We start from the raw sequence: 27,619 nt of genomic DNA, 5'->3' as shown, positions 1-27,619 counted from the left end.
TTATATCAAGTTGATGTTTGAATGGCATAAAATATTTTTAGAAGGAAGAGAGAAATGTGGAAGATGATGAATGACCAGACTGTCTGGTATTCATGAAAACCGATGAAAATGTAGATTGGGTATAGGCACTGATTAGACGTGATAATTGTTTAGGCATTGGAATGGTTGCATCAGAACTGAACATGGACAAAGAAACAGTTGGCATGAAAAAAGTGCACCCAGGTGGTGCCAAAAATTTTGAATGAAGACAAAGAATGAGAAGACTCCAAGTTTGTGAAGATGTTTGAAAAAAAATTGAAGAAGATCCAGACTTTCTGAGTACTGTGATTTCTTGCAGTGAAAGTTGGCTGTTCCAGTATGACCCAGAAACTAACAGACAATCAGTTCAATGGAAGACAAAGTAGTCCCTCAGACCAAAAAAAAGCAAGAATGTCAAAATCAAAAATGAAACCATGCCTCTTGTTTTCTTCAATGTTAAAGAAATTATTATGGCTGAATACATCCCACCAAATTAGACTGGCAATCAAACTTATTACATTGAATCTCTGACAAGGCTGCACAAAAAAAATCAAAGGAAGAGATCTGAATTGTTGATGAATGTTTTGTGTTGGGCAGTGCCCAACACAAAACATTCATCAACAATTCAGACAATGAGACAGTGCCCAACACAAAACTTGCTCTTTGTTTACCAGTTTCGGGCCAAAAAAACAAATTTCTGTGTGTGAACATGCACCCTACTCACCAGACCTATTTCCCTGTGATTTTTTTCTCTTCTCTAAACTGAAAAGTGTACTTAAGGGAACCATTTTCAGTCCTTTGAAGATGTTTAAAAAAAAAAAAAAAAAAAACCAACCGAAGTGTTAAAAGGGTTCACAGAAAATGACTTCTGTAAACCCTTTTACACTTCAACAATATTCTCGCATGTAATTTTGATGTGTGATTTTTTTTTTTTTTTTTTCCCCCTTGGATCTCAGTGATGGAATTTTCAGATGTAGACTTGGACTCTGTTTCCAAATTGTACTATAAATATCACATTTCATTATCAGTTTTTCCATTAAAAATCACAATTTTGTTCAGCCTTCTTAAATAGCAGAACAAATGTCAGATCTTTTCTGTCTGATTATAACTGAAATTGCACAATGCAATTTTTGAGAAACTTTTTTTTATGTTCAAATTTATTTCAGAGTGAGTAATTGTTTCGTTACATAAATCTAAGTTCCATAATCATTATTCTTATGATTGTCTATGGAGATAAATGAAATCTGTGACGACCTTTTTATCAATTTCAGTGATTTTGTAGCGATTGAACAATTACTATATGCATTATCATGGACATCTTCACTACTTTCTTTAAGTTATTTATGCAGTTAAAAACCCTTGCTCTTGACATTATTTCAACTCCATAAGTTTCTTTTAACGTCAAGTTATTTCAGCTTTAACGAGTTTAAGTAAACATTCCATATTTGTATGACAACATACAAATGTATAACAGTATAACAATGTTGAAAGTACTGTTACTGTTTGTATACACATGATTATGCTGCACCATTTGCAGAAGTACATCTGAATTGTCTCATTAATTTACATTCACTCATTATTGAAATGATGACCATTAGTACTTCTGATTTGAATGGTCACCAATTTGTTTCATGATGATAGATACAAATAAAACTAACGACAATGTTTGGAAAACTTTTGTTCATCACTGTTGATATATAGTTTCTGCAATAGGTGTGTGGATTTATTCACATTTTTTAAATGAAAATGAAAAATCTTTTTGATTAGCTCCACCCGACAAGAGGCTCAAATACTTGATCCTCTTGTCAGATGGAGCTAACAAGAGGCTCAAATTCTTGGCATCTTATGTTTATTTACCTGTGCAATCCAATGTAGCCAATGAGTATATTCCACTTACCCTTGTAAATGTGAATGATAACTCAGGCTTCCTTGCACCATATGGCTAAACATACGAATAATAACTTTATATTAGTATAGTTCATACACTGCAAAGAAGCTAGAGGTTTCTGTTACTCCAGGGGGGGGAGACGAAAAAAATCCCACCCTATGTTTGTGTTTCCCCTCTTCTTGTAGATACTGATCTATCAGGCCTTTGAATTTCCCCAAACTGTCTACCTCAACAGCAACTTATTCCAATGATTATTGGCTTGCTACCTAAGAAAAATTTCTTGCTGTATCCAGTCTGTATTTCTTTTCTGTTAATTTGAATTTATTTTGTGCATCTAACTCATCATGAGTTAGATGTGCAGTGTTAAACACTGTCATAACAGTTTATATGTGGTTAATTATCAAGGCTTTGTTTACTAAACCATACTGTGTTTCCTTAGACAAGTATTTCTATCTAGAATATCTGGTATTGCATTCTTAATCATTTCTTTCATGATTTTCCCTACCTCCTACAATGGTATGGAAATTCTTATGGTTTTTTTATGTCTAATTGGTCTTTGGCTGTCCATTTTGATTTTTGAACCACCTTCAGACTTAAATGTGCTACTAATTTTTTTTCTGACAGAATCTCAGTTATCGGTTGATTCAACTACTGCTCATCTCAGATGCCCAAATTATTCGCTGTATGATTCCTTTCGCCTCAAAGGTGGTACTTGTGCATATGTCCGTTCTGATATTCTCTGTCAGAGACTTGGCAATTTGGAATCTCCTCTCTTTGATCTTCTCTGGCTTAAAATCTCTCTAAGGCCTGGCAGTAATTGGGTAGTTGGATATGAATTTCTCTGACAGTGCAGACAGACTGCCTGGACATCTCATGGGGTGTTGTGAATGATTTTCCAAAATTTTGCTTGTAGGAATAAGGAGGGATGGCAATGTGCCAGGAGGGTGTGGAATTTAAAACTGAGGTGTGAGGAACCACATGCACAATGTATGAGTACATGGGTGCTTGAACTTAGGTATTTACAGAATTCAACTTACATAAGCTTGACATAAAAAAAACAAAGTTTATAATAATAAACCACAATGTAAAAGTAAAAGAAACATAAATGCAACAGGCAAAAAGTCCAGGGACAGGAGATTCTCACAGATTCAATAGTTGGTATCAGTTCTTAAGGATTTCTTTCTGTAGCGCTTGTCCTCACAGAACTTATCTGGGTGATGCTCAGTTTATTAAAGATCTGGAAGCAATTGGCTGGAGAGTGCCCCTCATGGAATCGATGTTTGTAAGCAAAAGCAGCAGATGGGGGGGGGGGCAGGAGCCATGCAAGCATGAGGGCATTCCTTGCCATGATGTGAAGTCTCCTCAGAGTGGTGCCTAGATTATCTTGAAGAGTTGATCTTGAGATAGTAAAAGGGTGGTCCACCACCCTGTTCATGCATCTGAGCAACCAGTATTCCCAACTAAAGTACTTGTTTAGTTGGGGGAGGCAGGAGCAGATGGCCAAATTTCAGATGCATAGAGGGGAATGGGTGTAATGCACCTCCGGACAAAGCAGCACTGGCTGATGCGCACCTATTAGCTGCTGATGCACTGCCCAAAGTGTCGTGTATGTCTTCTGTGTCATCCTGATAAAGTGAGGCTGGAAGGTGAGCTCAACATCCCTGGTGAGGCCTAGCTCTATGTGGGAAGTCACTCTTTGCATTCTTACCTCATTCTTAACTCTTTTTTTTTTTTTTTTTGATGTTGGTAGTTGTGCAGATTTGGAAGCATTCAGATGCAGTCCAGTTGTGGCTAGATAGTTTTCCAATTTCATTGTATGTGTGTGTGGAGGCTTGTTGTTTAATATCAAGAATCTTATGAGGATGATCACATATTACATAGAACTTCAGATCGTCAGCATAAGAAACAAAGTTAGAATTACGTGCTAGGAAAGGCTCCGAAACTGCTGTGAACAGGATAGTCAAAAGCACATTCCCCTGTGGGATGCCTCTTGTGACATCAAAAGTTACTTGAAAGTTGTTGAGGGTAACGGACAAATGTCATAAGAAACAAAGTTAGAATTACGTGCTAGGAAAGGCTCCGAAACTGCTGTGAACAGGATAGTCAAAAGCACATTCCCCTGTGGGATGCCTCTTGTGACATCGAAAGTTACTTGAAAGTTGTTGAGGGTAACGGACAAATGTCTGGGAAGTAGGATTGACTTCAAGATTTGTAGTAAGGTATCTGACAGACCGAAGTAGTACTTCAGCATAGTAAAAAGGGCTGGAAGGTATATTCTATCACATGCCGATTTAATGTCTAGGAAGATGATATCATTCTGTGATTTGCTGTTGAGGGTCTGTTGGATTTTGAAGAGGGTATCTAGAAGATTGGTAGTTGTTGATCTCTTGTGCAAAATGGTACGAAGGTACTCAGGCCTGTGACCAAAGCAGTGCTGGTTAATTGCTGGCTGAATCACTTTTTCAAAGATTTTAAGTAAAGAACAACAGATGGAGCTTGGATGTAGATCCTTCGGATTTCCTAATCTTTGAAATAGGCTTGACATAATAAGATCTCCAAATTGATGAGATTCCAGATTGTAGAATTTGTCTGAAATTGTGAAACAACAGGTCAACTATGTATGTGCTGCATATTTTTACTCTGAATTATGGAAACCATCTGGTCCTACAGTAATTTGTTAATGACATCAATCAGGGTCTCTTTAGATATTTCAATGTCATTCATCCATGTGCTAGGTAACCAGTCCACCTGTGTGAGAGAGAGGAGTCTCAATCAGGAAAACCTCCCTGTGAGAGAGAGGAGTCTCAATCAGGAAAACCTCCCTGTGAGAGAGAGGAGTCTCAATCAGGAAAATCTGCCTGCAGGAAGCTGCACTGTGCCCATTCCTAGGTTTAGGACTTGGTTCCCCCCCCCCCAGGAAGTAAGCTCTTTCTTTCTTAAAGATGGTAAGGTCTGAGGCAAGTTGAGATTTCTGCCATTTCCAGTAGGCCTTCTGCTTCCTGATGAAGGCCAGCTTGGTTTCCTTATTGAAATATCTATTTGACCTATTACAAATTCTTACTTTCTTGGCTGCATCACAGAGTGCAATTAGCTTCAGTTGTTCTGACAAGACCATAATGGCATCGTCTATCGACTATCCCCATTGTCTGTCTCCAGTCAAATCCGTTCAAGAACTGTAAAATGATGTCCGGCTTTAGATATTTAGTAGAGAAGGCATCCCTAGGCAATTCAGTGACATACTCATCTGGTAACTGAAGGGAATTGCCATGTATGGATAATTGACATGCAATTGGCAGGTGATCTGATTGAAATTGAAAATTACCAGGCAGTAGCTTGATGTCTGACAGATGTCTGACCTCTAGTTGCCAGCGCCAAAAAACGTGTAAGGTCAAAGGTCCGAAGAGCGGCCTCAAGGCCCACAAGAGCATCCCCATGCTTAGGCATCATCATCAAGTTGAAGCCACCCACTACTACAGTTGGGCACTAAATTCATTGTGATCTGGCAGCACCAGGCAAACCAGGCAGCACTGAATTTGGATAAGGGGCCTACTTAGCATAGAACAGATTGCATCAAAGTTATTTGACTGGCTTACTTTTGTCCTTATTGGCTGGAAATGACCATTAAAAATTATTTCTACACCACCACCACCACCACCACCCCGCCTCACCTGGTTCATAGGATTCCCAGTGTGTTTGTAGAAGGTGTTTAGAGGCAGAAGATCAAGCTGTCTATCCGTTGATAACCATGTTTCAGTAAGACAGATGATATCAGACTCGTCAAGGAAGTGAAGCTTGTTTTCTATGCTGTGTACATTCTGCATGAACCAAAGAAGCTTTCCTTCATGTGTACCTGGTCAATTGTAACCGTTTCGTTGCTATGCCTGTATGTCCTGCCTTGGTCCGTTGTAAGTGATCGGTCTACTCCTCTCTTGAAACAGCTTAATAAGTGTGCTTATGGGCCAGCAGTTAGAATCCAAGACAATATGTTTTGCATTCGCTGGGCAGGAGATGATAAAGGAAGAGTAGGTCGGATAGCTCATTTTGATAGCCGTTGCATCGATGTTAATCCCATGCTCATGGGCAAAGAGTGCCTCGATACTTTCCGCTTGCATTGTGGACCCAGTCTTGAGATAAAAATTCTTTCTCAGGTCTGTACAGCTGATATATTCTAACTCCCCTCCAGCCTTTTTAACTGAGGGACCAAAAGCAGTTTGCATGGGGGCAGAAACTCTTGTCTCCTGTATTGTTAATCTGTTTCGTTGTAGTTCCACTTCAAAATGCCTTGGGTAGAAAAAGCCATTTGGGGTTATGGATGTAAAATTGTGCATGAGAGTTCAAGTGTTCCGGATGACTCAAGGCAATGAGGGATGGGGGGACCTTTGCTCAACCACCTGAGCAAAGGTCCACCCATCCCTGTTTTGGCATGGGGATTCTCTCATCCCCATCATGTTGTAACCCCCAGAACCTGGCCACCAGGCTTATTCTGATATCTTCTGTGAGGTTGGTAGGGGTTAGGTTCACCCAGATTCAAGCACTGATCCTGTGTATGGAAACTCTCAACAACCAAGGGCAGGCCATATTCAACAGGGCAAGAGTGCAAAGGATGCGTATCCAATGGATCCAACTCCATGGCTGGAGGTGAGGATCTGCTGAGTCAACCTGTCTGCAGCAGGAGGTGAACTCACAGATCCAAAGAATTTACAGAGGGGCTCCATCCGTTTCATGTAAGTACTCATGAGGTTCCCGATGGTCCATCACTGTCTGACTAGACGGAAAACAGCATTCACTAACAAAGATTTTCAAATCTCTGACTGATCTTGCAGCATGAACACTTGATCCAGAATTTCTGTATTTTGGACTCTGAGCCGTCTATTCTCAGCATTGAGGCAGGCAAGAGAATCCATTATTGGAGATAGAACTGCCCCGAAGCTGATGTTGAAATCCTCAGGGAGGGCATTGAGTATAGACGTGTTTTTGTTATTTAAAACGTTTTTTCCAAAATTTCTAAGTGGGTATTAACCCAGGAGTCGGTTGTGGAGATGGCAGGAGCGAAATTGTATCCCCGTTCCAAAAATGCATCACCTATCCCAATGCATAAGCTTGCATCATGAGGCATTCTCGACACAGGCGATGATGTATTGCTTCTGACATTCGAACTGTGGTACCTCAAACAGCCCAGAGGATGCAGATGGAGTTGCTTTGGTAGGGGTGATAAAAGGTACTTCTTCCTCCAAGTGTCTGCCCGATTTGAGTTACTTGCACAAAGGTAGCAAAGCCATTTTCTTCTCCTTTGTTTGTTCAACCATTTAACTTTAGGTGTCTGGCAGTTACAGCAGAAGATTCTCCAACATCAAAAGCACTGCCGGGTCCTCCAGTTAACTCCTACAATCAACATAGGACATTTGCTGAACACCCGTTCTTTCTTTCATTGTATCGATCTGAATTGGAAGCAAAGGTGCAGGCTTAAGAGGAGACGAAGAGTATATTACTAGGTAGGCAATAATCAGAAAAGGGAAATAGCAGGGTAAAACTGAGTCTTGATGCAATAGCCCGCTGGCTAAAGGCAATTTGCCTTTAGCCAGCAGGTGGTTGGTTGGTGGAACAGACTTCCATCCCTTGTGGTGGAGGTTGATAGTCTAAATAAGTTTAAGGCTCAGCTGGACAGGTATTTTGAACGAACAGAGGGGTGAAGTGGAAGTGGGTTTTTTTTTTTTTTGGCTGATGCTGCATAAGCTTGCTTTCTTGCATCAAATGCCTCTACTAATGCTAATGCTAATTAGCCGACTTAGCAGCTTGAAGTGCAGAATAAATTCCGGGAAAGCACAAAATTAAAAGGCTTACAAACATGATCTGTTGAGAGATTTGTCCAGGCAAAAAACTGGCAAAATCTCCAAAACTTTATTGCAAGGAAATAGCAGAAAAATAAACAAATGCTTGATTGCTAAGTTTCTTCCAACTTGTTGCCAAAGGTAGTCTCATAAGCAAAACAGGAATGTAAATAGGCCAGAGTTGTAAAAGTCATACAATACAAGGGGTCAACTGGCAACACACTCCCAATGCAATGCAATGCAATTGCTTGACTTTGTGACTTACCCGTAGCAGGCAGAAGTTAGTGAGGAGTGAAGACCAGTAGCCATGAAGTTAACGTTTGAGCCTTGAAACAAGAAAAGATGGCAAATATGAATATAGGCAAGAAGCAGATCACGAAAAAACTATAATTATCTAAAGGTTCATGGTAGTAGTAATCTTTGATAAGGATGCAGAGGATGACCCAGGAAGTCACTATACAAAAAATTGGTGTTACTTGTAGAAAAAAAAATACATTAAACACTGAAAACTTGCAGAGCACAAGATTAGACAGCCATCTCAGTGACGTGCACATGCATTTGCAGATCAGGAAACTAAGCAGCTGCAGGGAGAACTGACTGAGGTGTTAGTTTTGGTTAGGTAATGTGTTGAATGGATTGATTAAGCTAAATGTTTGTGGCATTCTTCTTGCTGAGACTACACACATGAGGGACATAAATTCAAATTGAGGAAGGATGGTTGCAGGACAGATGTGTGGAAATTTGCTTTTGGCCAGTAAGTGCTTGACTTGGAACAAACTTCCATCTCTTGTTGTGCAAGTGAATGGTTTCAATAAATTCAAGGAAGAAATAGACAAATTCTTGGAGGCTATGGATGGGGGAATTTTTTTTTTTTTTGGCTGGCACTTTATAAGTGCACTTTCTTGCATCATTTTCCACTACTATTACTGATGGGTTAATTGTCTCCTTATACCTGGTGGCAAAATTCAGATATATCATTGACAAAATCCCAAAAGCTGTTTTAGAAGCCAAATTGCACTGCTTGGAGAGCTTCATGACTGTCTGTCTGCACAATTACCTCACCTCAAGGGACTTTTTTGATTTTCTACTGAGTGTAGTAGTGTGCAGTTAGTATGGTAATCTGGGATTACTGCTAGTCATATGCAGTATCTTGCATTTATCAATTTTATACTTAAATTCATCCTTCGTGTCATCTGCAAAGCAAAAAATGATAGCAGGGAGTACATGATGAGAATCTTGTAAATCAATTTGGCTCTGGAGAGATTGTGCAAGGCTCATGGGGGCAAACTTTTTCTTAGTGTGGTCTGTGCTTGTTAACAGGAGACTAGACTGTTTCTACAGGGATGGGGTGCAAGAATATTTGCTGATGGCATTGTTAGGTGGGTCAGAAAACTGCTAGCGTATGGGAGGAGATTCACAGACTAATAGATTAACAGTAGCAGAGGGGAAAGTGATTCTTGCACTGCTTCTATTGGAATGAGTGGCAGCCTGGAAATCAAGATGCTGGGGATTTCCAGGACCGTTGGGAGACATCACGGAACAAGTAAATACATGAGCAGCAAAGCAAAAGGCTCAAGCTAATGGGAGTGCTGTGGCTCAGAGGAGAACTGAGGGGGGGCAGTTGCCCTCTGAATCACAGCCTTTTAAAATGCACTGCTTGCTTGATGTTTTTGGAGCAATCGGGTACTGGACATGATATTGCCATGGGGGATGTCTTTGTGTGCGTGCGATGTAAGGAGTTACAGCATTGTTATGGGCCTATATGAGAGCTTGAAGGACAGGGTGGATGCCCTCGGAGGATCTAAATTGAGGGGGCCCATCAAGCTCTCAGCTGCCCACATCAATGCCAGAACTTGCACTTCGTCATCACGCAACACAGCGCAACCCCCAAGGCAGAATGCACTGGTCCCACAGGAACTAGTAGTTGTTGGTGACTATTTTCAGGGAAACGGGGAACATGCTTTGTAAAAAGGATAGGTGGAACAGGACGAGGGTATGTCGCCAGGGGCAAAGGTTGATGACGTTGTAGAGCGGATATCATCTTTTAAGGGCACAAAAGGTAATGTAGTTGTACATGTTGGCACTAATGATATTAAGAGACCGGCAGAATTACTTTTTTTTTTTTTTTTTTTTTGCTGATGCTGCATAAGCTTCTACGCTTGCTTTCTTGCATCACATGCCGCCACCACCACCACCACCACCACCACCACCAGAGTGATTGTTCAAGTTTGTAGACGATACAAAGGTGGGCAGGTTTGTTAAGCGTATGCCAGTAAAGACAGTATACCTCTGCACCAGGATCTAGAAAAGTTAGGCAGATGGGCTAAGAGGTGGCAACTGAAGTTTTAACTTTGACTAATGTAGAGTACTACATATGGGCAGCAGTAACCTCAGAGTAGCGTATCAACTGGGTGGTACTACACTCAGGGTAGTGGAGAATGAAAAGGACCCAGAGGTTATTGTGCAGTCAGATAAGAAGTTTTTTGAGCGGTGCAGACAGGCTGTAACAATAGCTCATCGTGTCTTTTCAATGATATACAGGAGCTTTGCTTGCATGAATGAGGTGATTGTTCCATTGTATAAGGCAATGGTCAGGCCACACTTTGAGTACTGTATACAGGTCTGGAGATTTCATTTTAGGAAGCATGTAGAGCTAATGGAAAGAGTACTGAGAAGGGCAACAAGATTGGTGAATGGAACAAAGGGGTTGATCTTACAAAGAAAGGCTAAAGTTCTGCAAATTGCAGTGTTTCGAGTCTAGGCACCTGCGAGGTGATCTGATTCAGGTGTATAACGCCTTGAATGGTTTGAGCAAGATTGGTGCTGATGGGATTCTTACTGTTTGCTTAGATTACTCACCTGAGGAATATAAATTCAAATTGAGGAAAGACAATTGCAGAAGAGATGTGCAGAAATTTGCCTTTAGTGAGTGGGTGATTGATAGTTGGAACAAACTTCCATCTGTCGTAGTGGAAGTTGACAACTTAAATAAGTTCAAAGCAGTACTCGACAAGCATTTGGATGAAATGAAAAGGAGAATGAAATTTTTTTTTTTTTTTTTTTTTTTTTAGCCGATGCTATATAAACTTGCTTGTCTTCATCTGATGCCTCTACTAATGCTAACCTTAGACATTAAACCTTATGGTGCCTTCATCAATATCATTAATAAATATGGAAGAAAATGGGGCAGCACTGAACCGTGGGGAATTCCACTAAAAACAGTAGTCCAAGCAGTGTCCATCGATAATCACTCTTTATATCTGTTTTTGCCTACTCATGTTCTTGCACTGTACTTCTCATTGTACTTCTAAAATTAGCATATATGTTACCAAAGAAGTGTAGTGTGCAGGCATCACATAAAATGCCTGGAAAAGTAAGAAATACTTTTTATCACAACAAGGGATGGAAGTCATCCCTTTATCTAGAAGTGCAACTTTCCCCTAATACCTCTGGTTAAGTGAATTACAGTTCCCACCACTTATATATGCCATATAGGAGAAATACTATTCTCCTCCGTTATATATTCATTCTATCAGCAAGATATGGCGGTACTGCTTTATGCCCTTGTATAAAAGTTGAGAACTGTGATTCATTTATCTATCAGCAGTGTCAGTTATGTAAATGAATCGTTATTCCCTGCTTTTATATAAGGGGAAATAGTACTTCCCCCTATTTCATTTTTAAAATGAATATATATCTATTTTTAAACAGATTAGCATTTGCATTAGCATTAGTAGAGGCGTATGATGCAAGAAAGCAAGCATCACCATGCCCATTTCACCCCTCCATTCATTCGAAATACCTGTCCAGCTGAGCCTTAAATTTATTTAGGCTATCAACTTCCACAACAAGGGATGGAAGTCTGTTCCACCAACCAACTACCCGCTGGTTAAAGGCAAATTTCCACACACATTTAAAAAACTAGAGATTAGGCACCTGTGAGGTGATGTGATTGAGGTGGAAAAAGTTTATTGTGTGATAAAAAGTATTTCTTACTTTTCCAGGCATTTTATGTGATGCCTGCACACTACACTTCTTTGGTAACATATATGCTAATTTTAGAAGTACAAACGGCCACTTCTAAATATAGTTCACAGTTTAATGTCATTTTTGTATAATGGCAATTCTTTTTAATAGGTTGCATTATATTTTTATTTATTTTATTGTGAAATTTTCTGCAAAGTATTTAATTTGAAATTTATTTTTTTCAGTTCTCAAGTACTGTTTTCTATATCACAGAAGTTAATTCAACATCAGATTATGAATTACACTGAAATACTCAAGTGGTTGAGGGAAGTACTCAAATGTCGAAATTCTTTTCTTCAAAGGCACAAGGAGTATGCAAATCTGGGAAGTCATATTGCCATTTGTAAACAAGCCCATATTAAACTTGAGGTGAGGAATAAATTTTGAATTGATTATCAGATTTAAAATTTTACTAATGTAATTTCAAGGTATTTACCAAAAGTTTGCTGTGTTATTTTTAAGTATGTATACCTAGACTCATTGTGGAGGTGAAAAAGTAAAAATTTCTTCGTCATGTATGGGACATGAAGATCTTTGCCCAGTTTTCTTGGAAGTTTTATAGAAATTATCTTGCAGTTATTATTATTATTATTATTATTTGCCATATGGTGCAAGGAAGCCTGAGGCTTCCTTGCACCAGCCAAAAAAAAAATTCCCACATTACCCTGAGAGAGTGAGAGTCAGAAGTAGAAGGGAATCACCAAGAAAGCAAGATTTATGTAGTTTAACTTTCTTTTGTGATTTCTATCTTGAAATTTATAGAATTGATATTGTGTTTCACAGTTGCTGCTGGGTCTCTGTTCATCTTTAGTGTTGATTTCAACATGTATGTGGTTTTCATTTTCTTTTTTTAATCAGATCACCATATTATTTCTGGTTTATGGCTTTCTTTTTTTTATGTAGTTTTCTAGAATGTTAGGTTAATTCTGGTAATTTGTGGTAAAAGATATTGGGAATGTGCAGCTTTCCGTGAGGGTTGATTTACTTTTTGGACATATTGTTTACTCCAAATAGAGTATATTGGATTGTCAGATATTAGCTCCAGAAAAGAAATTCATTTATTTCATACATGAAGTTCAGAAGAAATTCATAACTCAGATTGATGATATTTCTATATTAACAGATAAGATGTGTCACAAACAATGCAAAATAGTTAGATTAGTCAGTAGAGCACACATGTAATTTTGATGTACAGTCATGAATTACACTGCAATTAGAATAGCACATTACAAGTAATGTGCCATTCTAACTTTAATAGTTACTTATCATACTCTTAACATCAAGAGTATGATAAGTATAAAAGTAAATGTTAATATAAGTTGACATTAATAAAAGGAATAATATGGTATTAAGATTAGGTGTCTAAAGAACACTGTAAATCAGCAGCAGCAGCAATGTTACATTAATGAAACTTGTGACAGAGTCCTCTCTCTCTCTCTCTCTCTCTCTCTCTCTCTCTCTCTCTCTGGCGCCTCCGTAGCCAGGTGGGCAGGAGCAGCAGTGCATAGCACACGCTTCTTGATTAGACCCAGGTTCGAGCCTGTGACCACCAAATACGGAGGATGCAGAAAGGTCAGGGAATGACCACCGCATATCCCCGGAGAAATATGGCCTTAGTTGCTAATGCTCCTAAAAACCAAATAACAACAACAACATCTCTCTCTCTCTCTCTCTCATAATCAGTGAGGATGAGTGGCACAAACTTTACTGTAGTGCATTGCATTCCCAAGTCTTGTGTTAAAATTGATTGACATGTCCCACAAGAAGAAATACCAACTTCGCCGGCAACTTCCTGGATTAACATTGATCACTCCTAATCAGTTCATGAATGCAAATGATCGAATACTGGATTTCGAAGTTGAATGGTGGTCAGAGCAAGGATCATCTTTGGTGGACAAGCAGTCTTTTTAAACTAATTGAACAAGTTCAAAGTCTTCGAATGACATATAGTATCGTCTCCAAAAACTGCTTTTAATATTTTGTGGGTGGTTCCTTGGATGCAAATTAACTGTTTAGTAAAATTACTCATTTTAAAAAATGTCAAAACATGTAAAACACTTTATATTTAGTGTGCACTAATTTAGACTGACTACTTGTCTACATAAAGTAGTGTGTAGATGAGTCACCACACGTGTAGTAAATCGCAACTCCCTTGAATGCAGTAATTTCAAGATTTAAATCGTTCCCTGAATTTTTTTGATCACACTTCGTGTGTGTGTGTGTGTGTGTGTGTGTGTTATTTGAGAGGTTTCTGTATATATTTTGTAATTTGCATGACACTACTTGCCTATCTTGTGCCTGGCTGCATAGATAGGGCTGGTAAGTATATATTATTTTTTTATATTTTGTGTACATATTGTGTACTATAGTAATAAGTCATTGTCTTGCTGTTTAGCTAACAAGAGGCAAAATTAGGAAAGTAATTTAGATAGAAATAGACACTCCTGCCCTCGTATTACACTAATAGCCCAGTGTGTGGAAAAGTTTAATTTTAGAAAAGTAAACAGTATATATTTGAAGAATATAAAATTGGTGTTCAGATTATCCAGGAGTGCAGTTTTCTGTCCGTGTTAGTAATGGCGGCAGACATGGTAGATATATGCATCTTGAAGTAGTTGGCTGTATATCTATATGCAACAAAATCTTATAATTAAAATTCTTCTTGACATTATTGTATATTCTTAAACTTATGCTATTATAATTTTAAATTTAAACTTGTAGGTAACTGATATATGTGAAATGGTATCTCTTCAGGATGCCACACCATTTCACTATTTCAGCAAAATATGCTGAAATAGTCCATATGTACATATCCATATATAACATTTCAATAGTTTCCTGTACATTTGCCCTAGTGTTGCAGCCAAAAATTTTTTTTAAATGAAATGAGTTTTTTATGGGTTTATTTAAATATTTACAGGTAACTGTGGCATCTACATTGAGTTACCTTTACTTTAATTAAAAAAAAAAAGATAATGATTTGCTAAGAATGTTATATTGTAGGAATTGTAAATTAAAAGTTAATTAACAGTATTTAGCAATCATTAATAGTTATTACTTAAAAGATGTGAAATGTTGAAATAAAAAACAAGAGCCAAAGTAAGGACTTACCATGGTATACGTTGCCGGCTGAACCAAAAATTATCGAGTTACTTTGTTGAGTTAAAATTTAGCGATTTCGGCCCTCTGTCTTGGCTGTGTGTGGTGACCTCTTATGGGCCAGGATTAACCCAATGTAATCTGGGAAACATGCGATAATGCACGTGAAAAAAAAAAAAAAAAAAAAAAAACTAAATAAGGTAAATGAAATAAAAAATAAAGATAAAAGTCTAATATTGTATATGCAATGAATATAAACATATTAACTAAATCTATGTACGTCATATATCTAACTACATTAAATTAAGTTAAACTAATTAAGCTAACTAGACTAACATAATGCCTTCATGTTAATCTAAACTCTGTAGTATGTAAAGAGAACAGGAGGGTTTTCTCTTTACCCACTACAGGGTTTCAACTAGCCCATGAAGACTGAGGTAATATATTTATAAAATTATAAATAATGGCCCTGTCTTGATGTTTGTGGTTTGGTTATAAATCTGTATGGACTCCATCTTTTGTTTATTCTGTATTACATTATTTAAGTACTTTTTGATAAATCTGTCGGGAATTCCATTCTTAATGAGTTTATCTTTTAGTGTCTCCAGTGCTTCAGATCTGTTTTTAACATTATTGCATATTCTTATTGCTTGTGAAGTAATTATATTTCTCTATCTTGATTGGTGTATTGGAGCTCCAGTTGCTTAGGTATATCGTAAACTCCTGTTTCTACTTGGTTATTATCCTTGATTTTTATTTTAATATCTAAAAACATTACTTTTGTGTTGTCTACATTTGTTTTTGTTAATGTCAGATTGGTGGGATAGATATCATGTTTGATTTCTTCTTGGTTGCTGTCGAAATAAATCATGTTGTCTATGTACACCTGTATGTTTTTATTTGGTTGCTTGTTTTTTACATAGTGGTGTAGGAAAAGTTTTGCTGCCAGTATTGAGTATTTGGAGCCCATAGGACCCCTATTTCCTGTTTATATAAATCTCTGCCCCTGTATATGTAGTTGTTAAATACTGCCCATTGGCTTTTATCTATTTTTATTTTTTCTTCTTAATCTTGAGAGTATGTGTCCAATACTATTTTGAGCTTATCTAATGGAATAGCCATGAATAGGTTGGCAAAGTCATGTGTTTCTATTTTAGTGATATCTTTAATATATTTTAACTCTTCAGCATTGCTATTGATTATCCATGTTCCATTTATGGCCTTATATATTTGTTTTATCAACTTTTCAAACTTATTGGTGATTACAAGAGTGTAGCAATTTCTGCTACTGGTAATGTCTCTGCCGCTTTGTAATTATATATTACATATGAAATTTTGGTATCATATATCAGAACGGTATGTTAGTATTATCTATTTTTGTCTTTATTTTTTTTGTGTAGTGCCAGTACCTTGTTAACCGTGCTTGTTGCTGCTGCTGCTCACTCGCTTGTATGTGTCACTTTTTGTAATTTCATCTAAGCGTTTCTGCATAAAATTTTTTCCAAATGATGGCAAAGTTATTGGTGGCTTTGTCTACACTGATAATTACAAATTTATTTTTTTAGTTCTTTAATTTGTCTTTTTATACTTGTATTATTAGATATTGTAAATCATTCATGTGCTATGCTTTTAATCAGATTTGTGCTATCCAGTATGTTTCTTATCCTGCCATTAAAATCTTAGATTGGTCTTTCATATTTCAGGGATAATTTGTAACTAAATTGCATCAGAACACAGTATATCTCTTTTCTAACTTTTTAAAAATTATTCATATAGTTAGCCTAAATTTAAAACCATGTTTCTTAAGATTTCTCAGTTCTTCATCTTCTATAATTTCTAGATCACCTGTTATAACATATACATGGTCTGTATTCATGAACCTTTTGCATCCGGTTTCACTGCAGTAACAGTTTTGTGTCATTACTAAGTCTGTAGCTATTGCTTTGTAATTACATATACTTAATCGTATGGGTCGCTGGAGGCTAATCTAGGTATAATAGCTATTTTTGGGTTTATAGGCAGTAATAAGCTATGGTATTTTGAAATATATCCTTACAACTAAGTTGGTCAAACCATTTTTCTAAAAACTTAATCCTACAATTTTCTATACATTGTGTTAAATTATGTATGTTTTTAAGTCCGTATTTTCCAGTGTCTAATATAAGGTTTAGTATATGTTCATTCTTAAATTTAAATGCGTTTGTAAATCTTATATTGGGTAAGCTGCTACAACGGATAAAAGGGTGGTTGAGTGGGAGAAGACAGAGTTGTAATCAATGGATGCTGCTCTTCGTGGACTAATGTTATTAAGTGGAGTCCCACAGGGTTTGGTGTTGGGCCCACTGTTGTTTTGTATATTTATCAATGATATTGATGAAGGTATATCAGGCCTAGTGTCGAAGTTTATAGATGATACAAAGGTTGGCAGGGTTGGTAATGGCAGTGTGCTACTGTAGCAGGATCTATAAAATTTGAGCAGATGGACTGAGAAGTGGCAACTGAAGTTTAACTTTGACAAAGTTAAACTTCAGTTGCCAGTTCACAAAAAATTCACACAACCACCCAGAGGGTGGTTGTGTGAATTTTTGTTTTTGGCTGATGTTACATAAGCTCATATGCTTGCTTTCTTGTATCGTATACCACTATTACTATTACTATGGCTTTGAGTACACTATGTTTGAGGCTAAATAACTGTTTTTATTGATCTGATAAGAATAATTTCTTGGTCCAAGGCCAAAACCATTTTGCTAAAATCTGCGATTCTGTTTTTATTTTTTCTATTGCCCAGTTTTCTTTGTGACCAGTTCTTTCTATTTCTTAACATATTCATGCTGTTGAAGATAGTATTGGACACATACTTTAAAGTTTACAAAGAAGAAAAATTAAAAATAGATGAAAGCCAGTGGGCAGTGTGTACAAATTTCTGCCTGTTCAACTTACGGAAATTCGACTTTATGTAAGTTTTTGCTGCTCGGTGCAAACTTAAAAAAATTGTGGAAATGTGTTTTGCATCCTGTAGGAATAAATGGAGGTATCGTGAAAATATCGTAATGTGAACCCATTATAAATACCTTTTTTTTTTTTTTTTTTTTTTTGTAATTCGTTTCAAGTCCTTGGAAGTTGAAAATTTCGCTATATTAGGTCATATTTATAATGGAAATTTCACTACCCTTTCATCATTATCATATGTTCCCGTTATAAGAATCAATTTTGAACGCTTTTGTGATATTTTTCTAAAGCAATTTTCTGGAGGTCACTGTCATAAAACAACAAAAACAATTTGTACTTTCCAGTTTATTGGGCTTTTCAGTTAGTGCATCTAATTATAAACTGGTAGTAAACTCAATCTTATTGCATTTGCAATAATACCGATAACTGGAATTGTGTGGGTTTTTATGCTATTATGGTGAAATGTGTTACCCTTCACTGAAATCTTCAATTATATCAAAAAAACAAATTTTCAGAAACTTCTCTTCATTCATATTTATGTAATAGAATGATGAAGGGAAAGCAATTAATGAAAAGTGCAAGTGATGGTAGTGCCAGGAAACAAAACAAAATTGATTTAGAAATGAATATCAAAATGATGAAGAAGTATGAAGCAGGACAAAGTTTGTCATCTATTACAAGGAAATTAGATCTCGCTGCTTCAATAGTGAGTACTATTTTAAAGGACAGTGCACGTATAAAAGAACGTCAAAGGATCAATGCAAAAAATAATTTTGATATCATATATTTGGATTTCAGAAAAGCTTTTGACACTGTTGTGCATGGAAGACAATTGTACAAATTGGAGCGGAATGGTATTAAGGGTAAGTTGCAACAATGGATAAAAGGATGGTTAAGTGAGAGAAGACAGAGGGTGGTAATCAATGGGTGCTTCTCTTTGTGGACTAATGTTATTAGTGGAGTCCCACAGGGTTCGGTGTTGGGTCCACTGTTGTTTTGTATATTTATCAATGATATTGATGAAGGTATATCAGGCTTAATGTCGAAGTTTGCAGGTGATACAAAGGTTGGCAAGGTTAATGACATGACAGTAATGGCAGTGTGCTACTGCAACAGGATCTAGATAATTTGGGCAGATGGGCTAAGAAGTGGCAACTGAAGTTTAACCTTGACAAATGCAAAGTACTCCATATGGGTAGAAGTAACCCCAGAGAAACGTACCAACTGTGTGGTACTACACTTAAGGTGGTAGAAAATGAAAAAGACCTGGGAGTAATTGTGCAATCAGATATGAAGTTTTCTGAGCAATGCAGACAGGCTGCCAGGGCAGGTCATGGGGTTTTGTCAATGATATATAGCAATTTTGCTAGCAGGGAGAAGGAGGTGATTGTCCCTCTGTATAAGCAATGGTAGGCCACGCCTTGAGTACTGCATACTGGTCTGGAGGCCTCATTTTAGGAAGGATGTAGATTTGCTTGAGCGTGTACAGAGAAGGGCAACAAGATTGGTGAGGGGAATGAAGGGATCCTCTTACCAAGAGAGAGGCTTAAGTTCTGCAAATTGCAGTGGCTAGAGATGAGGCACCTGCACGGTGATCTGATTGAGGTGTATAAGGCCTTGAATGGGTTGAGCACGCTGAATTCTGATGGGATCCTTCCACTTGTTCAGTTTACGAAACTAAGGGGGTATAAATTCAAATTAAGAAAAGACAGATGCAGAATAGATGTGCGGAAATTTGCCTTTAGCCAGCGGGTGGTTAATTGCTGGAACAAACTTCCATCTGTCATTGTGGAAGTTGATAGGTTGAATAAATTTAAGGAGGAACTGGACAGGCATTTTGAGAGAATGGTGTGATTTTTTTTTTTTTTTTTTTGGCTGATGCTGCATAAGCTCATACACTTGCTTTCTTGCATCACATGCCACTACTACTACTACTTAAGATCATCAGTGATCACAAAACAGCAATGAGGTGCTATATCGAAGATGGAACAGCTGTTAATAATATGGATGGAAAATCGGATTCAGAAGTGAGTGCCCCTGAGTTTAATGACCATTCAAGCAAAAGCAACAAGTATTTATAAATATATAAAGGATAAGTACGGTGAACACCAACCCAAGTTTGTGGAAAGTGACACGTGGTTTAATAGGTTCAAGCATCACACTGGTTTCCACATTAAAATATGCGGTAAAGTCGGAAGTGCTGATTCTGCAGATGCAGAGAAATTTTTGAGATGTGTTGGAAAAAATTATTGATGAAGGTGGCTATTCAATGGAAACGGACCGCTCTGCCCGATCGAATATACATTGCCAAAGAGGAAACAACATTGTCAGTTTCCAAGACTACAAAAGATAGGGCCACGCTTTTGCTTGGGACTAATACAGCGAGAGATTACAGATTAAAACCACTGCTTGTGTTCCATTCTGGAAATACTCATGCATTTAAGGGCATCAATAAAGCCACCTTACCGGTGCATTTCCGATCCAAACAGAGAGCATGGATAACAATATATCTCTTTGAGGATTGGTTTAAATGCTGCTTCATTCCTGAGGTTGAAAAATATTGTAAAGAGAACAACATTCCTTTCAAGATTTTTCTTCTGTTAGATAATGCTCATGGACATCCTGGACTGTTAGATAATGCTCCTGCATCTAGATAATTTCACTTCGAATGTGAGAGCCATATTTCTACCGCCAAACACGACTTCACTTATCCAACCAATGGATCAGGGTGTTATTTTGAATTTAAAAGCATGCTATTTATGCCCAACATTTGCTCAGTCATTGTCTGCAGTAGACGATGAGAAAAATTTACGTTAAGAGACTTTTGGAAATCTTACAATATTTACCACGCCATCTTAAACATTAATAAGGCCTGGGCGGAAATTACTAAAAGTTGTTTAAATGGTGCATGGAAGGAAATATGCCCCCGGCACGTAAAAGGCCTCGAAGGATTTGAAAAAGACGAATCATATGAAGAAGTTACAGGTAAGATTGTGAAGGTAGCAGAGCTGCTTCAGTTGGAGGTTGATGCCAAAGACGTGGATGAGTTAACAGAGGAAGAAGAGAAGGAATTATCTAATTAAGAACTTATTGACTTGCAGGCAGTGATACTGAAAGAAGAAAATGCTGACGAAGCTCAAGATCAACCAAATGAGGAGCCGAGACGCTTCATCATCACCAGAGACGCTTCATCATCACCATTTCGTGAAATTGCAATGCCAATGGCAGAGTTTGAGAAGATGGATCCTGACAACGAACGATTCATAAAAGTTAACAGAAGGGTGAATGATATGCTTGCTTGCTACAAAGAAATCTATGATGAAAAGAAAACAGCCACCATCCAGTCATCCATTAATATGTTCTTTTGTAAGGTTGAGTGGCTGACCCCTTCTATATCTCCACAGCCTTCAACCTCTGCAGCGGTGTACTTATCAGCTGAAGACCTCGATTCTGCCAATGATGCTCGAGAGGAAAAACTTACTGACATTTTGCCTGTCTCCTCTCTTTTTTTGTAATTTTATAATTTTGAAATTTTTTTAAATTGCACACTTTTGTAATTTTTCCTGTGCATGAGATAAAAAATTGAATAAATACAATAAATAGTTATATTTATATGTTCATCGAACATTTATTTTTTGATTCAATCAATTCAGCAAGCACGGTTGCGAGTGCTGCACAAGCATGGGGGAAATTCTGACTTACGTAGTGCTCTGCGGAACACAACCCTTACGTAAATCAGGGAGTTCCTGTATACGAAGGCAGAGATATATATAAACAGGTAATATGGGTTCTCTATGGGCTCCAACCTTTCTGGTCGCAGAAAGGAGTCAATGTGAACGGAGAGTACCTAAACCATTTATGATTTGCAGATGACATTGTGGTCATAAGCCACGATCCCAAAGAATTAGAGGAAAATCATAATCAGTTATGCACAGTTAGTAAGGATTTTGGACTAAAGATGAATATGGCTAAAACAAAAGTAATGATGAACAAGTATGCCATGGAAAGGGAAATAATGATTGAAGGAGCAGTAATTGAAAAGGTGGAGTCATATACTTATCTGGGACAAGTTATTTGCTGTAATAATGATAAATGGCTGGAAGTCAAGAGAAGAATAAATTTTGGATGGATAGCATTCAGGAAATATAGTCACATACTGAAGAGCAATATCCCAGTTTGCCTGAAACGTAAAATAATGAATCAATGTATCCCACCATGACTTATGGAAGTGAAACTTGGGTACTCACCAAAAGAATGGAAGAGAAGCTGAGAACTACACAGCGAAGAATGGAACGAATCATATTGGGAATCAGACTGTTAGATAAGAAGAGAAACACATGGATTAGGCAGCAAACTCAAGTAAAGGACATTCTTATCAAAACTAAAGAATTAAAATGGTCTTGGGCAGGACACATAGCTCGAAGACATGATGACAGATGGACTAAGAAAATAACAGAATGTTATTTTCTTAGTCCTGGAAGACAAAGGTGGAGATGGATAGATGAAATTCATGAGTTTTTGGGTAGTAAATGGATGGCCGGTGATCAAAACAGGAGGAACTGGAAAGTTGCTGGAGAGGCCTTCATCCTGCAGTGGATTGAAAATGGCTGATGATGATGGGCTCCAAATACTCAGTACTGGCAGCAAACCTTTTTCTACACCACTCTGAATAAGAATACAGGAAAAAGAACAGCAAACAAATAAAAACACACAGAACGACATGATTTCTTTTGACAGCAACCTAGAAGAGATATCAAACATTAGCATTAGTTGAGGCATATTGATGCAAGAAAGCAAGCTTATACAGCATCAGCCAAAAAAAAAAAAAAAAAAAATTACCATTTCACCCATCTCGTCACTCCAAATGTTTGTTAGTTCAGCCTTAAATTTATTTAAGCTATCAACTTCCACAACAACAGACGGAAGTCTATTCCAGCAATCAACTACCTGCTGGTTAAAGGCAAACTTCTGCACATCTATTCTACAACAGTCTTTCCTCAATTTGAACCTGTGCCCCCTCAGGTTCTTAATCTGAGCAAGTGGAAGTATCCATCAGCATTGAGCCTGTTCAAACCATTCAAGGTCTTATAGACCTCAATCAGATCACCTCGCAGGTGCCTAGTTTCCGGAAACTGCAACTTGCAGAACTTAAGCCTTTTTTTGTAAGCACACACCTTTGTTCCTCTCACCAATCTTGTTGCCCTTCTCTGTACTCGTTCTAGCAACTCGTTCTGGATGAGACATCCAGACCTGTATGTTGTGCACAAGGTGTGGCCTGACAATTCCCTTATACAAAGGGATAATCATTTCCTGCCAACCGGGCTAGCCAGGTGGGTGAAGTGCCTACCTGGCAAACCAAAGGTTGCAGTTTCGAATCCCGCCTCGGGCTTGGATCAGAGTTATCAACTACCACACAGTTGATACATTCTCTTTGGTTACTGCTACCCATATGCAGTACTTTGCATTTGTCAATGTTAAACTTCAGTTGCTGCTTCTCAGACTATCTGCCTAACTTTTCTTGATCCTTTTGCAGTGGCATACTGTCTTTATTGTCATTAGAAACCCTGCCAACCTATGTATCATCTGTAAATTTGGACATTAAACATGATATACCTTCATCGATATCATTGATAAATACACACAACAATGGGACCAGTACTGAAACCTGGGGGACTCCACCAGTAACATTACTCCACGTAGAGCAGTGTCTATTTATTACCACTCTCTGTCATCTCCCACTCATCCATCCCTTTATGCATTGCAGCAACTTGCCCTTAATGCCATTCTGCTCTATTTTGTATAGTAGTTTTCCATGTGGAACTGTATCAAACGTGTTACTGAAATCGAAGTATATGATATCAAAATTATTTTTTGTATCCAGTTCCTCTGTGACCACATCATAGTATCCAATCAAATTGGTCAGACAAGACTTCCCCTTAACCCATGCTGTGTTGAAATTATTACTACGGTCTTGTCTAGGTGATCCTGTATCACCTCTTTAACCAGTAACTCCAATATTTTCCCTGTAACTGAAGTTAAACTAACAGGTCTATAATTATTTGTGTCACCCTTTGCAACCCATATGCGAATTAGGGATACATTTGCACATCTCCAGTCCTTCGCTGACTCTCAGGATGCTCCCATAATTATGGCTAATGGGTACTTTTTTGCTTACTTCCCGTGCTGCTTCCTTCAATATAACTGGATAGATTCCATCCACTGCAGGTGCCTTTTTTATGTTTTACTTCAACAATTTGTCCTCCACTGTGGTCTCAGTTATTACAAAATCACTTAGCTCCCTGTTAGAGTTTAAAAACTTCTTGCATTCCCCTCCTTCAGTAACTCCTCGTTGAATGTACATGCAAAATACTCATTCAGTTTATCAGCTACTTGAGCAGGATCATCAATAGTCGAAACATATGTTAAGTGGACCAATCTGATTCATCCCCTTCCTTCTAGAGTAAAGTATATATAAGTAAAGAACTCTTTGCTGTTTTTCTTTTCTTTGCCAAAGATTTCCTGTAATCTGCCTTTGCCTGCCAAACCTTCTTTTTGACCTGATTACAGACTAGATTATATCATCCGGAGGCTTCTGTGTCACCCAATAATTTATATGAATCTCGTGCATTTTTTTTTCTCTGCCACAAGCCTCATTAATTCATCTGACATCTGTTTAGGCCTGAACGGTATTTTTTAGTTGTTATGAAAAGCGTATTACCCTCCAAGATTAAGTCTCTGAAGGCTTCTCATTTAGAATTCACTATTGATAACATCATCAGTTAATCCCATTGTGTAGAATTTAAAAACTGTCTGATACCACTGTAGTCACCTTTACAGAAACAAAAACCCTTCCCTTCCCTTTACCTTTGATGGTAGTTACATGTGTAAGTAAATCCCACATCAGTACACTGTGATCACTGTCACCTAGTGGTTCCTTTATCTGCAAATTCTTAATGAATGAATAATCACTGCTGATAATGAGATATAATGAAATAAGTATTGCTCCCTCTGGTTGCCCCTTGAATATGTTGCCGTAGAAAAGAATCCTACAATAAATCCACAAAAGTCTTGCTTACGTGTGAGCGACCAATCCACAAGTTCCAGTCAATATCTGGAAAGTTAAAATCCCCCATTACAAGACATTCTGATTTACTGGCCCACTCTATTTCTCTGCAAAATTGTTCGTTATACTCATCTGTTTCATAGGCCTATAAAACACTCATTTTCCAGTTCCCAGTGTTTATGTCACACCAAAGAGACTCAAATTGAACTGTCTACCCATGTCAATTGGATGCACCTCCCTTGACCTTATGTATTTCCCAACCAATGACATAACCCCTCCTCCATTCCTACCCTGTCTATCCTTTCTGTACACATTGTACTCCCCAAATTCCAATTCTGCACTGCTTATATCTGTGTGACACCATGTCTCTGAAATCCCAACAATATCTGCCTTTGATGCTTTGATCAGCACTTCAAATTAATGAACTTTATTTACAATACGTCTAGCATTGGTGTACATGCAAGTATGCACGCACCTGTTCTTACTCTTAGTTACCCTATCACAGCCCATGTATTGTTCCATGATGACTCCCAGGAGCTCCCAACTTGCTCTCTAGGCTGCTGCTCATTACAATAGAAGCTGTGCAAGAATTGCTTTTGCCCCTGCCTGCAGCTACCGGATATCATGATATCATGTTTGATATTACATGATATCCGGTAAAATGACATCATTAACAAAAACTAATATAGACAACACAAAAGTATTGTTTTTCGACTTTAAAATAAAAATAAAGGAGAATATTGGTATATTGGGGCTCCAATATACCAGTATTCTCCTTTATTTTTATTTTAAAGTTGGGGCTCCAATATACCAATCAGGATACAGAGAAATATAATCACTTCACAAGCAATAAGAATAATAAGAATATACAATAATGATAAAAAACAGATCTGGATCTCTGGAGACACTAAAAGATAAACTCATTAAGAATGGATCCGATGGATTCATGAAAAAGTACTTAAAAATAATGTAATGTAATGAAATACCAAAAGATGGAGTCTGTACAGATTGATAACCAGACTGCAAACATCAGGAGAGGGCCATTATATATAATTTTGTATATATATTAGTTCAGCCTTTGTTGGCTAGTCTAAACCCTGTAGCGAATAAAGAGAACACCCTCTGGGGATGGCAGCTTTAAGAAGGCATTATGTTAGGCGTTGGGATTGCAGAACAGTATGGACGGTGGATTTTTGGCGTCTGTAAAGGGATAAGTAGTTTTTAATTTTTAATGTATTCTTCGTTATTTAACATAGTACATTGTGTTTTATGGAGATATTAAATGGGTTTAGTAGCATTTGTTAGCTTCTTATTTTGAATTTGACCAGCGATTTTGGAAGTTACGACACCCGGTGTTGGTGCGAATATTGTTGAACTAGCTGCCATATTGTAGTGGATAAGAAATAGCTTAACGTATATATATCTCGAACTGACAGCGTAAGGTATAAAGTTAAACTAGATAGTGTAATACGAAGCACTGTATTAGGAATCTGTTTGCTTATTATAGTATTATCAATTAATCAAATATATTATTAATCTTATTAAATTTAATTGTTAATTAAATTGTATTTAAACGGAAATCATGATCCAGACTAGAGCTGCAAAGTAAAGATCACAGACTAGCGACAGTGCTGCGTTTCGGGGGAGAAAAGAAGGGGGTGATTCTCCAATACATCACAGTCTCAAAAAAAGGCCGAAATGTGAAATGTTTGCCAACCTTTCCAAAACAGGACATGATCTTGCCAAGGAGGATGCCTTTGTGTGTGCTAGGTGTCTGGAGTGTCAAGAAATTAGGCGCCAACTCAGCATTCTGATGGGAGTCTATGAGAGCTTGAGGTGTAGGGTAAATACCCTCAAAGAAATTAATATGAGTGACCCATCAAGCTCTCAGCTGCCCAGCTCAACGACAGAGCTCACTCCTATGCATCAGGCAACACAGAGGGAATCTCCAGGGCAGAATGCACTTGTCCCAAAGAACTAGTTATTGTTGGCGGCTCTGTTGTCAGGGAGATGGGGAATATACTTTGTAAGAAGGATATGTCTGCCAGGAGCAAATGTTGATGATGTTGTAGAGCAGATATCATCTTTTTAGGGCACAAAAGGTGATATTATTGTACACGTTGGAACTAATGACATTAAGAGTAAGAGATCTGCAGATTTACTCAAAAGTACAGGTCAATATTGAAACAAAGTCGCGAGTAAGGGTTGAATGTGCAAGTGTCTGCAATTCTGCCCAGACACGATAGGAGGGAGTATAAGATGAGAGCCTTGTCAATCAATTCGGCCCTGGAGAGACTGTGCAAGGCTCAAGGGGTAGAATTTTTTTCAGCCTGGTCTGTGCTTGTTGACAGGAGAGACTACTTCTACAGGGATGGGATACACTTAAATAGAAAGGGTGCAAGAATATTTGCTGATGCTATCGAGGCAGTGTTAAGTGGGTCGGAAAACTGCTAGCGTTGGGGGGAAATACACAGACTAAAAGGCTAACAGTGGCCTGTGGCCACAGGCCACTTTTAGCCTTTTAGTCTGTGTATTCCAAAATATAAAATAAATAAATAAATTTTCTGTTTATACTCTGGGACGACCAAACGGTCAGGGGAGTTTACAAGATACACATAATAGAAGAAACAGCACCGTATTCAGCAGTCACGGGCTTGAACCCCGGTCATTCAATGCACGTGTACTTCTGCACTCGCGCGCCTGACCACTAGGCTACGGCGGCCTCTGTATGTTGAGTTCCAAAAGTGA

General features: G+C 37.9%; 1 protein-coding gene across 1 annotated transcript in view; it reads left to right on the top strand.

Moving 5' to 3' along the window:
• Positions 1-27,619, top strand: part of Nf1 (neurofibromin 1) — a 1,111,953-nt gene that overhangs the window by 378,433 nt on the left and 705,901 nt on the right. The window contains exon 16 of the mRNA XM_090369763.1: positions 11,946-12,129. Within this exon, the coding sequence (XP_090225889.1) occupies positions 11,946-12,129 (184 nt within the window). The remainder of the gene's footprint in view (positions 1-11,945; positions 12,130-27,619) is intronic.

The sequence above is a fragment of the Mastigoproctus giganteus genome, chromosome 3 (assembly GCF_048544385.1).
Source record: "Mastigoproctus giganteus isolate SK-2022 chromosome 3, ASM4854438v1, whole genome shotgun sequence".
Classification (NCBI taxonomy): Eukaryota; Metazoa; Arthropoda; class Arachnida; order Uropygi; family Thelyphonidae; genus Mastigoproctus; species Mastigoproctus giganteus.
This window is presented reverse-complemented; position numbering and strand designations above follow the sequence as displayed.